Below are 14,276 nucleotides of genomic sequence, written 5' to 3'. Positions count from 1 at the left end.
TTACTGTCATCTGCTAGACTGTTGAGTGAAAAATGTTCTCTGACCTGATCCTGAATTTTCCTTGATAATCAAAAGATTAAGAAACAGGGTCACACCAGGTTACCCAGACTGGACTCAAGAGACTCTCCCACTTCAGTCTTCCAAGTAACTGGGACTACAGGTGCGCACCACTGTGCCTGGCCCAGAACTGTTTTCTTAATTTCATTTTTGTATTGTTCTTTGCAAGTGTATAGAAACACAATGGTTTGTTAAATATTGATATTGTATGTTTCAATCTTACTGAACTCATTTATTCATTCTGGTCTTTATTATGGTGGTTTCCTTCGGATTTTCTTTAAACAAGATGCTATCATCTGCAAATAGAGATGGTTTTACCTCTTCCGACTCAGCAAAACCATTAATAAGAGATTGAAGTGTTTCATTTCATTTTCTGGCCTAATGTTCCTGATTCTTTCTAATGTTGTATTTCGCTGTTTGGATGTATCATAATTATTTTTACCAATCTCTTATTGATGAACATGTAGGTCACTTCCAACCTCTTGCAGTTATAACAGTGCTGTAATAAATAGTTTGGGCTTAGAAAGAATTTAACAATCACAAAAATTTTGTTTTCTTATAAAGTTGCTTTAATATTTGACATTAATTGTTACCCTATCTAGATATTTTAAATGATATAATAAAACAATTGATGTCACAAATCAAATACTTAACTTTTTAAACAATATTTTTAGAGATTGCTTTTTTCTGGATAAACAAGGACTTTTAAATCAAGGAACTAAAAATCTTGAAATTTTTAATCAGGTTCCATGTTCCTAATTTTAATGGGTGCTAGTTCACAAGTGCTAGTTAATTCTTCACTAATCAGCCAGATGAAAGTGGAGATCCAAAGGGACCCTCTTCTAAAGAAGCAACACATGCAAAGCTTAAACATAAATGAGACCATGGTTTGAAACTATAGAGTGGCATACACTCGGTTAAAAGCAATTTGATCATCATGACCATTTGGGCTAAACAGCCATTTGGTTGAAAAGGAATATCCCCCAGTTATGGCTTTTTTTCAAGTATCGGTAATTTTGGTACATCATAGGTTGTTTTTCAAGCTTTTGTGCCAGAGTTTTCAGGAAAACTTTTTCTAATAAATGCTTTTGTGTTTCTAACTGATTTTCCAAAAACATTTATAATTTTGACTTTTTTCCTTTTAATAAGCATGCTTTTGAAAAAAGCAAAAAAAAAAAAAAAAACAGCAAAAGAAGCTATATCAAAGAGCAAAAAAATCCTCACCAAATATTTTAAGAAGAAAATATTTATGCATATAAATGTAACAGAAACTTACGCAATCATTTAAAAGTTCCACAATGTTTACTTTTGCCAGTTATATAAAGTTTTAAAAATTGACCATGCCAGTATCAACCCTGAGCACTGTGTATACGCTTTTTTATAGCTATCACAACTACCCAAGTCACAAAAATTAGCAAACAGTTGAAACTAGAAGGTTAGAAAAGTAAACGCAACTCCACATCCAAGGGGGACCTGCTGGGATCTGCGACCTATTGCAGTGCTCAAAGAAGTCAAACACTGGACACAGCATCTCATTTGAATTCATATTCTCATTTCACGACTTCTAGTGCAGCTCTACCAGTAGTAGCTGTGTGGCAAGTTTAACCTATTTTTAAATGAGGGAACTAAACCAGAAGATTTGGAAGATGCCATCCAAGTGTGACTCTAAGTAAAATTAACTTTGAGGTCCAAAAGCTACCAACCTTTCAGAAGTATGATGAGTGTTCATTGACTCCCTTTCTGTGAGAAGAATGTGCGGGAGAAGAAGAAAAGGAGATTTAAAAAAGGACTCCAGGCCCCCAAATAAACCTTTAAAAATCTGTGGAGGGGTAGGCAGGGGCAAAGAGAGAGCAGCTAACAGGATTACCACAGGTAAGCCATTCAGTGTCCCAGCAGGACTCTAAGGTAAAGAGGCAACACATCTATCAACCTCCTCAAAAAGATTCTGAAACCCAAACTGTAGCTTTTTCTAAAATGAATAAACTAAAAGGAAAAGTACTCAATGTAATAAAAAGAGACACTGGGAAGTAAAATAGGGAAGTAAAATAGTAAAAGTAAAATAAAAAGAGATAAGGGAAGTAGATGGGCACCAAAGCAAGTTTCACTTAACTTCACAATTTTGACACCATCCAAGTCAACCCACCCTTCTACACCATAAGCTCCCATTAATAGAGTGCCTAACAATATGCCAAGCGCTATGCTGTATGCTTAGTTAGACTATCTCATTTAAATCCTCACACCAAGCTGACGTTACCACCATTTTACAGATGAGGGCATAAAGAGATTAAGTTCACACAAATAATGAATTGCAAAGCCTGGACACATCCCCGTTTACCTGACCTCAAAGGTGAGGCTTTTTCTGCACCTCTGTTTGGTGTACATGTCACAGACTGATAACCTTGCAAAAGACGTTTTCCTTTCAAAGATAATTTGTTCAAAGTTAACACAATATACCTTTTACAAAAATGAAAAAAACAAAAATCCAGAAAGGCCTGTCTGGAGACTAACCCCTCAAGCACCTCACTGTCCAAAGGAACAGAACAAACAAGAATAGTTCTTGGAGTCATGACAAGGGTGAAAAAGGCAGGGGGAAATAAGTGAATAATGTTAAATTAAAATTAACAAGATAAAAATTCAGAAAAGACAAAACTTTTAAGAATTATTTAAAAAATAGGGAACACATCCCTAGCCTGAGTCAGCACTCCAGGCAACTTATTACAGAACACAAAGCCAAAGACAAGAACGAAGGATCTCCAGACCCAGGTACAGGGCTCCTTGAGGGCCATCCAATGTGCATCTCCAATTCTCCCTTTCTCTCCCTTCTCTGCCCCATGATTTAAAGACTACTTATGCCTACAGTTAAAAAAGGCAAAACAAAAAAATACACACAGAAATATTTTTATCTGAATGATCCTACTCCCATTTCTTCTCTCCTTACTCCTCGTCTTTTATTTTATCAACTCATTTTTTCATGATCATCCTTTCCCTTAACATGCATATAACATGATCCCATTTTTTTTTTTTTTTTTGAGACGGAGTATCGCTCTGTCACCCAGGCTGGAGTGCAGTGGCCGGATCTCAGCTCACTGCAAGCTCCGCCTCCCGGGTTCACGCCATTCTCCGGCCTCAGCCTCCCGACTAGCTGGGACTACAGGCACCCGCCACCTCGCCCGGCTAGTTTTTATTTTTGTATTTCTTAATAGAGACGGGGTTTCACCGTGTTAGCCAGGATGGTCTCGATCTCCTGACCTCGTGATCCGCCCGTCTCGGCCTCCCAAAGTGCTGGGATTACAGGCTTGAGCCACCGCGCCCGGCCAACATGATCCCATTTTATTAAAAGCTCTTCAAATAACACATTTGTCACTAATTGGAAAGGAATATGGTAGGCCCCAAGAAAGATATAGGACCTACTGCTCACCTTTCCCTGTTTCACCCTGAATATATTCAACATTCCAAGTAAAGAATATAAGAAAACCAATACAGAAGAAATATTTTCCTAATATTAAGATGTTTTATCCAACATTCATATATTTACTTTATATGTCCCACTAACTGCATTATGACCAAATGGTCACCCAAACAAAAGTGTTCAACAATCCTCTAAGTCAGACAAAATGAGGCTGACTGCCTAGTGCAATGTTCCTTTCACCAATTTTAGATCCAGCATAGAAAAAATCCCATGAAGACTGAATTTTTTCTGATTAACGAATAACAATATGAACCTTAGCAGCCTGGTACCCCAAAATGTTTTGGGATATTTAGTCATTTTTCTTCACTTGAGGTTAATGCTATAACTTCTAGACATTTAAAAAAAAAAAAAAAAAAGCAAGATAAGAAGCTATGTTCTGACGCACTTGCGTTCTCTATTAGAAATTTTAGTGCACAACTCAGGATTAAAAGTCCACACTGAGCTGACACTAAAATAAAACAGAACAAGAACTTAAGCACCTAACTGGCAGCGTGAGTTAGCCAAGACCATATTGTCCAGCTTTCCCCCTCCGTAAAGTGGCTCCTTATCTAATAAGAGCTAATTTTAAATTCTGACCCATCTAATAAGGGCTAATTTTAAATTCTGACCCATAATAGACTTCAGGAAACAAACTAACTTGATTACAACCCTAAGCAGTTAGACTGGCATATATCTATCTATTGGCTACTATGACTAAAATACTAATTTTCCCAATTCTTAGTATGTTACAGCAGAATTAAGTCTTATTATCTTGGAGATCTACCTAGGAGGTCATTTTGCCAAAACAAAAAAAGGTACATATTCCAGGAAAATCAAGATTTGATCACTTGCTGTCTGACTTTAAAGACTACATATGTGTAATCACTACATTAAGCCACCTCGAAGGGCTGCTGGAAGGACTCAACAATTTAATGTATGCAACATGTATTAAACATGGTGAGAATATTCTTGCCAGGCACTATGATGGGCCCTCGGAATAAGTAATACAGCCTCTGTCCTCAAACAGCTCAACTAGTATTTTGATGCTTTTAGCAAAAGCAGTCTCTTTATACTAAATCATCTAATTTAAGAACCATTCATAAAATGAAAGGGCAAGTCAAACATGCTTGGCACACAGTAGGTCCCCAATAAATATGTCTAGTGCCAGAGCTATGGTTCCCATAAGCCATTTCATTTGTGCTTCTACTTTTCTCTGGTGTCCACTGCCAACATCTGTGACTTGATTACCAATCTGGAACCGCAGTAGCTACAGAAGATATGAAGCAACCTTCTTTGCTTCCCTACATATGCCCACCCCTAGATCTCCATAGCTACAAAGACTGCTTAGGCCAGCAGCAGCCAAGGGGGCGCCTCTTCAAAGAGCTTGCTTCCCTTAAAGCCACCTCAGGGATAGGAAAATCCCAATGGAGTCTTCAGCTCCAAAGGTCCACACCCCAAACTTTACAGAGGTGTCCTAGCCTGTAAGGAAGAGATCCTCTCCCATACAGTATGTGCAGAATGAAAGAAAAGCTTGGGAGAGGACAGATGAACTGCCACATGCAACATCAGAATTCACAATACATTTCCTCACAAAGCAGAGGGTCTCAACCTTTCATCGCTTGTGATTCACAGCCAGAGAGTGGGTGATGTGCCCTCCCTGAGGGATATTATCAGAATTTGAGAAAAAGGTTCTGTCAAGTGGTGAGAGAAACAGGACTGACACATCTCTAAGGTAATTCTGATATGCCCCTGAAATAAAAATCACTTTTACAGAAGATGATTAGACGCTATTTACATTACTGGTACCACTCTTACGCTACATGATAGTTTAAATAAGATTTGTTGGCTAGCTTAACAATATAACCACATTTAAAATAATGTTTCTATGCGAGAAAACTCCAAATAGAAACATGACCTATTTCAACTTTAGGGCTCTCCATAAAAGGTGGGAGAAAGGGGAAAGTGACCAATAGTTTATTGTGAAATCCTAAGAGTTCCTTACACAAGATTTACAGAAGGGCTTCAATGGGGTCCAGTAACTCCATGAAATTATATGCAAATTTTGTGTCTATCTATTTTCTGGATAGTTTATATTCTCAAAATTACCCATGGTACACAAGTAAATATTAATTTAAGAACCACAACCATTAACTGCTTCATAGAGAAAGTTAAACATAAGCACCAATTACTGGATTAAATTAAGTATAAGAATAAAATTAGTCTAGACTTCTGTCTCTACAATATCTTTATTCCCATCCAACCTTCTGCCATCCACATAAATCTGATGCCAGAACTTGGTTTGAATCTTGAGAGAGAAAAAAAATCTTACTAAGAAATGTAGGTTTTCCATGCACTAACATATAAATATGTACAGACTTCTGAAACTGTTGAGATTTTATAGATTCCAATAACAAGTTTTACTAATGTCACAGATGCACTGTAATCACTAGGTACTTATCTTTCCACCTCCATCATTACCCACCGTTCATACACCAAATAATTATAGATGCCTAAAATGCATGCAAAATTCTCTAGAATTTAAACTTTCAAGATGATTTTCAAAAGTTATGCTTCAGAACTATATAATCAATTACTGCAAAATAAACTGAAATATTCAAAACAATTCCAGGAAGTAAATGAAATAAAAACTGACCTTCATGAGATGCTGATTTATCCATTTTGTAAACGTTTTCTTCTGAACTTTGTCCCGTTCATCTGGAAGAAAAAAATATATATAAAGATAAGGTTGGTAAAATCTACGAATAGATGACCTTGTGGTCATGGATATAAACAAAAATGAGATATTTAAAAGATATGGTTCAGTGTATTCAAAGTTTCTTGTTAAATTTTGGAAACTTCAGGCTCTCTGTAAGAAAGTGTTTAAAGATCTGCTTGTCAGGTTGGTCTCTTCCCAATACAGCATTTACCAATATTCCTCCATTAAACAAATGCCCTCTGCCCCTCTGTCCCATAACCCTTCATCACCACCACCACCACCACAAAGTTGTCTAACCTCAGCCTTGTCCTTGCACTGAATTTCCCAAAGCACTTTACCATATGTATGTCCCATTTGCTCTTCACAGCCATAAGAGGGAGGGTAGGTAGTGTTACTCCCATTTTGTAGAATAAGAAACCAAGACTTAACAAGGGTAAAAGACTTGTTCATGATTACCCAGCAAATAAAGTCTTGACAAAAGGCAAGGCCTAAATTGAGACTTTTTGGCTTGACGTAGACTCTGGCTGAATATTAATTATTATGCTTAATTATTCAGTGGAATCACTATACTTTTTTTTTTTTTTTTTTTTTTTTTTTGATACAGAATCTCACTCTGTCAGCCAGGCTGGAGTGCAGTGGTGTGATCTCAGCTCACCGCAACCTCCACCTCTGCCTTCCGGGATCAGTCCCCCCAGTAGCTGGGACTACAGGTATGCACCACCATGCCCAACTAATTTTTTTCTTCTTTTTTTTTTTTTTTTTTTGTATTTTTAGTAGAGACAGGGTTTCACCATGTTGGCCAGGCTGGTCTCAAACTCCTGACCTCAGGTGATCCGCCCACCTTGGCCTTCCAAAGTGCTGGGATTACAGACGTGAGCGACTGCACCCGGCCTATGCTATTTCTTTCCTAGAGTTCTGTGTTGAACTGTATAACAAAGAAATGCCCCCACTAGATCTTCACTGTGGACAGTGATACTGCCCTGGTTCCTACAGACAGTGCAAAGAAGAGTGACAAAAGTTTTCTTCTGATTTAAGGAAAAAGAGCAATTGTAATGCTGTGGTCCCTCAAGCTATTATTTCAAAGGAGAATGAGAATCATCCAACACCTAGAGCTAGCATTCAAAACTATATTATACTATCTTCTTCCTCCCTACCTCTAGACAGCAATTCCTTACTTTCTTATTTCCTTCTTCTGTCCTTTCTGCCTCCAGTGCTACCTCTTTCTCCTTCCCTGGTGGTCTTCTTTCCTCTTCTACCACAATTCAGATGTTCTCCATCCTTTCCCTGGGGGTAAGATATGTCTCAGTCTCTTTCTTCATCTCTTTTTCTCCTCATTCTTCAATCTCTTTTTCTCCTCAATACCTCCTCTATTGTAATATAACTAGAGTTTCTTTGAAAATGTTTGTCCTATTTATTAAAAGTATTTATGTTCTCTAGAATAATTTGAATGTAAACAAAAATATATCAACTGGGAAAAATATACACGATATGAGACAAATGTTACTCATATTATTACAAAAAACCAGCAATAAGAAAGAAAAAGATTAACACCATAAAGCATAAGTGGGCAAAAGCAGACAGTTAATTAATTTTTAAAAAGGTAATGCCCAAGGGTTGAGTGTAGTGGCTTATGCCTATAATCCCAGCACTTCAGGAGGCCAATCAGGGCAGATTGTTTGAGCCCAGGAGTTGGAGACTAGCCTGAGCAACATGAGGAAATCCATATTTACAAAAAAATACAAAACTTAGCCAGATATGGTGGCATGCACCTGTAGTCCCAGCTACTTGGGAGGCTGAGATGGTTGGGTCATTACAGCCGAGGAGGTCAAGGCTGCAGTGAGCCATGATGGCGCCACTGTACTCCAACCTAGGTGACACAGCAAGACCTTGCCTCAGAAAAATAATAAAATAACAATAAAAATGTAATGCACACAGGTACTCAACCTCACTAACAAATAATAATAATATAAAATAACACAGATAAGGCTTTCTAACTTATCAAATTGCCAAGATTTTATTTTTTAAAAAATTTCATGTTGAAAAGGACATAGGAAGCAGACACACATATTGCTAATGAAAATGTCATTTAATTTAAACTTTCTACATCTGCATTGTTCAATACTGTAGCCACCAGTCACGTACACCTATTTAAGGTGACAAAGTTAATTAAAGCAAAATAAAATTAACGATTCAGTTTCTTTGTTGCCCCTAGTCACAATTCAAGTGCTCCACAGTCACATGTAGCTAATGGCTAACATATTGAAAAGCACAGAAACAGAAAATTCTAATCATCACAGAAATTTCTATCAGCACTGCTCTAGAACAAAGCTCTACTGGACAGCACTGCTTTAGAATAATTTGATATAGACTAATCCCATCACCACAGAAGTTTCTGTCAGACAGAACTGCTCTAAAACAAAGCTCTATTGGACGACACTGCCCTACAACCATGTGTCAATATACATAAAAAGCCCTAAAAATATCTACAACCTTTCCTAGCAAATCTACTTCTAAAATCTATTCCAAAGTTATAATCACAGTATGTACAAAATGTAACAGCGAGAATACAAATCAGAGTGTTTACAATAGGAAAATAACAATTCTGAAAAAACACAAACGTTCAAGAAAAGGAAATACAGAAATTTTAGTAAAGTGATACAATGGTTTGTTCAGATTCAACTTGTAAAACTACTCAGTGACAGTATTATCATTTAGAGGTCTCCTATTCTAATAAGAACGGGAGGCGGGACATATAAAGTAGTTTTTATTTCATAAGCATTTCTTCTCCAAAGTACCTCATTGAAACACCTTCCATTTCCTATCACTGTCAGGGAGAAACAAAAGGTGCTTATATACAGCCTATCTTTAGATTCTGCCTATAATACCTTTTCAGTGCCCCAAACTTCTAATATACTTCTTGACTTAACATTGAGTACTTAAAAATTAGAGAAAGGGGTGCAGAAAGTATTCCCAGACAGTAGAAGTTTGCAAATTCTGATTATAAAAGCTCAGAATTCATACTAATTTTTTTTCTTTTTTTTTTTTTGTTTTTTGGAGATGAAGTCTTGCTCTGTTGCCTAGGCTGGAGTGCAGTGGCATGACCTCAGCTCACTACAACCTCGGCCTCCCAGGTTCAAGCGATTCTCCTGCCTCAGCCTCCTGAGTAGCTGGGACTACAGGCATGTGCCACGACACCCGGCTAATTGTATTTTTAGTAGAGACAGGGTTTCACCATGTTGGCCAGGATGGTCTTGATCTTCTGACCTCGTGATCTGCCCGCCTCGACCTCCCAAAGTGCTGGGATTACAGGCGTGAGCCACTGCGCCAGGCCTGGTTTTTTTTCTTTGTTTTGTTTGAGACAACAGAGTCTCGCTCTGTTGCTCAGGCTGGACTGCAGTGGCACAATCTTGGCTCACTGCAACCTCCACCTCCCCAGCCTGGAGTGATCCTCTCACCTCAGCCTCCCAAGGAACTAGGACTACAGGTGCAGGTCACCACGCCTGGTGAATTTTTGTACTTTTTGCAGAGATGGGGTTTTGCCATGTTGCCCAGGCTGGTCTCAAACACCTAAGCTCACGCCATCCACCTGCCTCAGCCTCCCAGAGTGCTGGGATTATAGGCATGAACCACTGCACCTGACCCTAAAATGGTTTTATTTGCCTGATTCCAAATGTAAAACCTCCAGGCACTTTGCTTAAAACGCTATCAAAGGCAATGACATTAATAATTTTGAACCAATAATATTATCCACAAAATGTTTATTAATTCCTCTGTTGGCCCCTTAGGGGCATCATCTATACCTCATTCATCTTTGTCTACCATATACTAGATGCCACAAAGCCCCTATGCCACAATGCCTCTATGCACTGGACAGATAGTGTGAAATAATTTTATTTCAGGAAGGACAATCCAACTCAGGAAAACAATATAGAATTACTTGTATATATACAGCAGTATATCTCTTAAAGCAATAATGGTGTCTTAAATGTCTTTCGGCCTTGCTATTCCTAAACAGTTCAAAACAAACCGAAATTACCAATTTGTATGTAAAGCAGGAACAAGGAAACAGAAACAATTGACTAGTTCTCTTCACTGATAAGTGCAGATTCTGTACTTCCCTCATTTACTCACTTTTCATCCTAGCAGCTATCTGGTCATTTTATGAGTCCAGTGCTATGGTAGTGCTGGTGTCAGAGGGGTATGAACCAGAGCAACTTCATCTTGAATAGGAGCTAGGTAAAATGAAGCTGAGACCTACTGCGCTGCATTGTCAGATGGTTAAGGCATTCTAAGTCACAGGTTGAGAGAGGAGGTCAGCACAAGATACAGGTCATAAAGACCTTGCTAATAAAACAGATTGCAGTAAAGATGCGAAAACCCACCAAAACCAAGACGGTGACAAGAGTGACCTCTGGTCGTCCTCACTGTGACACTCCACCAGCACCATGACAGTTTACAAACGCCATGGCAATGTCAGGAAGTTACCCTATATGGTCTACAAGGAGGAGGCATGAATAATCCACCCCTTGTTTAGCATATCATCAAGAAATAACCACAAAAATGAGCAGCCAGCAGCCCTCAGGGCTGCTGTCTACAGAGGAGCCATTCTTTATTCTCAGCTCGCTGCAACCTCTGCCTCCCAGGTTCTCTTGTCTCAGCCTCCCGAGTAGCTGGGATCACAGGCATGCACCACCACATCTGGCTAATTTTTATATTTTTAGTAAAGACAGGGTTTCGCCATGTTAGCCAGGTTGGTTTCGAACTCCTGACCTCAGGTGATTCTCCCGCCTCGGCCTTCCAAAGTGTTGGGATTACAGCCATGAGCCACGGCGCCCAGCCTACTTTCTTAATAAACTTGCTTTCACTCTACTCTATGGACTCGCCCTGAATTCTCTCTGGCAAGAGATCCAAGAACTCTCTCTTGGGGTCTGGATCTGGACCCCTTCCCTGTAACACTGGGACCACCAGGCTGCAGAGAAAGCACTGGTCTTGGTTTCTGAAGCTCATCACCTGGAGAGGACACCTGACAGAAAGGCAGTGTGGTAAGCATACCAACTGAGAGAAGTACATGGCACTCACCATGTATACAAGCACCAAAAAGAGAAGGACCAGCCTCATCCAGGGCTGTCACATGGGGCATAAAGGAGAGAAAGTAGGGTAGCAAGACAGAAGCCAGCCATGTGTCAATTTCTCCACCAAAAAGAAACTCTGACTTAATCATTTAACATTGAAAGAGCTGTGGTTAGGACCCAACTATTATGTTTCCCTACAGAGGTGCTTCCACTATCCCCAAGATACTGTCATTTTTCAAATGGAAGTGCTGACCACATCTCAGTCACAGACAGGGAGCTGGGGAATCTGGCTCTGTGATGTGATGTGAACTTTGGACAAGTGACTGCAAACAATGGAAGTTCTGTGCCAAAGTCTAGCACTCATATCACATTTTCAGCAGTGCTTTTCTAAGCATCCAGCAAAAAGAAAACAGAGTAAATGAAAAAATTACTTCCTAGGTAATATCCATATTATTCCCATTAAATAACAGCCAAGGCCTCTGATGCTAAATCCTAAAGAAAAAAAAAATCAATAATACATTAAAAATCTTTATAATTCAAGAATAGAGAGTTTCTATATCAAGTCACAAAATAAATTTAATGTATTATGTGTATTATATAAACTACTTTCCTCTTGGGTACAAAAGGGTTAACAAAATAGATTTCTTCTTTTCTAAGTGAATAAAAACTGGTCCTATAATTCAAGGAATATGAGGTAAAACAGATTCTATAGATAAATTGGCTAATTTGTTACCCAAGTGGTATATTAAGAAAGCTGAGATAATCAAATAATTTACCTCTAAGCATAGAGGATAGGTTCACTTAAATAATATAACTATACAAAGGTTCTTTCGATCGATGAAGTTTTGTTGTTGTTGTTGTTGTTGTGCTAGAGGCTCAAAAGCACTGCTAATAACATGATATTTGGTAGGTACTACTGAGGTAGTATCTAGAAATTATGATCCATAACTAACGTACATAAGATACAAAGACTAAAGTTAACTAAATAACACACATAAATCATAAATTATGATACTGTTTTCTAACAGGAACAACCTAAACCTTTTCTTTAAAACCACAATCAACTTAAATGAGTCCCATTCAAATACCAAAGTATGCTCTTTAATATGAGAAGGTTCCCACAATGCTACAGTAATGAGAAAAGAGTTAATGTGAATTTTAAAGGCTTCAACTTTCTTCAAGAGAGCAACCTAGAGTCAGAGAATAATTTAAGTCTGGGAAGACTTTGTAAATCACACCACTTTCCATACACATTATTTCAAAAGGGAGTTATTTCAGAAGGGAGTATTCCAGATTACACCATCTAATTTTCCAATTACAAGTCTCATAATGGTTCTTTATTTCATTTCAGTTGGAGATGTCTAACACTGAGATTTATATTTAGGGCAATGTTGCTACGGCAACAAAAAGGAAAAATCATTCCTGTGATTTTAAACAATTGAGCTTTTTAACATTCCTCTATTTGAAAATTATTTCATTTATAGATTAAGTTTTCAATAAAAATATATATTTACATCCCCCTTATAACGTGCAACAGCTGAAAATATGTAACGACACTGAAGACAAAGAATAACAGAATTGCAGGGAAACAAATAAATGCAAAAAGAGCACTGATTATCACAATCTATATTGACCGGTTTTCAGTGAAATCCAAACAAAGCTAAACTCACTCAGTACCACACACACAGTAAGTATTGAGATTATATAAATACACATATTTTGTGGACAATAGGCGGGGGAGTTCTCTCCAGGGAGCCTCAGAAGTTGTCCTGATTTTGGTACAGTTTTTCGAAAGGTGCTGGACAATCAGCTAAACTATCGCCATGCAAACCAAAGCAGGTAGTGCAACTTTCCCTTCCCGGTTCTGAAAACATGAAAGTGATAGTATACGTGATACTACTAACCCATACAGCACATCAATCCCACCAGCTTTGCGTTCCAATCTTGACCATTTTTCATGAGCTGCCCCATCATTGTGCAGGAAATCTGTGCAGCAGTTCCCTAAACTCTCTCCGTACCAACTCTGATGTGTCAGAGTCCTGTTAACTTTCTATGTAGAAAAGAAAACACTGATTAGACACTCCTACTTGCAAGCTGAAAACTAGTCAACACCTCCTTTTAAACAAACATTAACAAAGCCAGACTCCTCTACTATTTTTGTAGGGGATATATACAACTGTTACTAAAAAGAAACTAAATTGTCTATTTCTCCTTTTCACTTTAAAGTTGTTCTTAAGAAGTCCTTTTAAAAAATGTTTTAATTCCCTTTGTTTTGCAATGAGGCAAACCAATAGGATGTTAGATTTCACAGTTGAACTAACTCATCACATTCTCTCTTCTAACACCCCAGGCAGAATTCCCCTGCAATAAAAAGAAAACAAAAAATCCAGCCTAACTCGTTTAACTTATCCCTGATACGTGTGCTAGGAACATGATTTGGAAGGACCACCTTTATAGGCTAGACATACATCTTTCTGGGAGAAAACCACTTTTGGGTATTTCTTTATGTATGCCTTATAGATAAATTTTCATTTGGTTTTCACAATAATTCTGAGTTGGGTAGTACTGTCCTCAGTTGAAAGCTGTGAAAATTAAGGTTGTAGAGATTAAGAATCTAGCCTAAAATTCCACAGTCAAAGTAGGATCTTAAGAAGTCTGATTCCAAACCCTTTATGTCATCAAACAATAGAACCCCTAATCTAATAATGCAGGAAAAGCAAGGTGCCTCCAATTTAGGAGCACTTCACTTCTAAGTATGAAGGAATGAATAATGAAAAGTCAAGATATGAGAACTCTTGTTCTAAACAAGCAAAAGACCAACTATCTTCAGCATTCTTATGTTTGTCTGAAACATTAGACCAATAGACCTTCCTGAATATAAGCTGTATGTATACACATTTAACTCCAAAAAAAACAAACAAAAATGATCACTACTTATTTCAGCAATTGAGAACCAGTATTCAGTCATACCACAATACTGCTG

At 38.0% G+C, this 14,276-nt stretch overlaps 1 protein-coding gene across 29 annotated transcripts in view; it reads right to left on the bottom strand.

Moving 5' to 3' along the window:
* The window catches only part of LOC105479539 (dystonin), a 496,741-nt gene that overhangs the window by 280,448 nt on the left and 202,017 nt on the right, over nt 1–14,276 (bottom strand). For 28 of the 29 annotated variants that reach the window (XM_071095971.1, XM_071095969.1, XM_071095974.1 and 25 more), the window contains one exon: nt 6,159–6,220. In XM_071095971.1, coding sequence (XP_070952072.1) covers nt 6,159–6,220 — 62 coding nt within the window. Of the gene's footprint in view, nt 1–6,158; nt 6,221–13,197; nt 13,342–14,276 lie in introns of those variants that run through there. The other variant, XM_071095986.1, reaches the window with a different exon arrangement.

The sequence above is a fragment of the Macaca nemestrina genome, chromosome 5 (genome assembly GCF_043159975.1).
Source record: "Macaca nemestrina isolate mMacNem1 chromosome 5, mMacNem.hap1, whole genome shotgun sequence".
NCBI lineage: Eukaryota > Metazoa > Chordata > Mammalia > Primates > Cercopithecidae > Macaca > Macaca nemestrina.
This window is presented reverse-complemented; position numbering and strand designations above follow the sequence as displayed.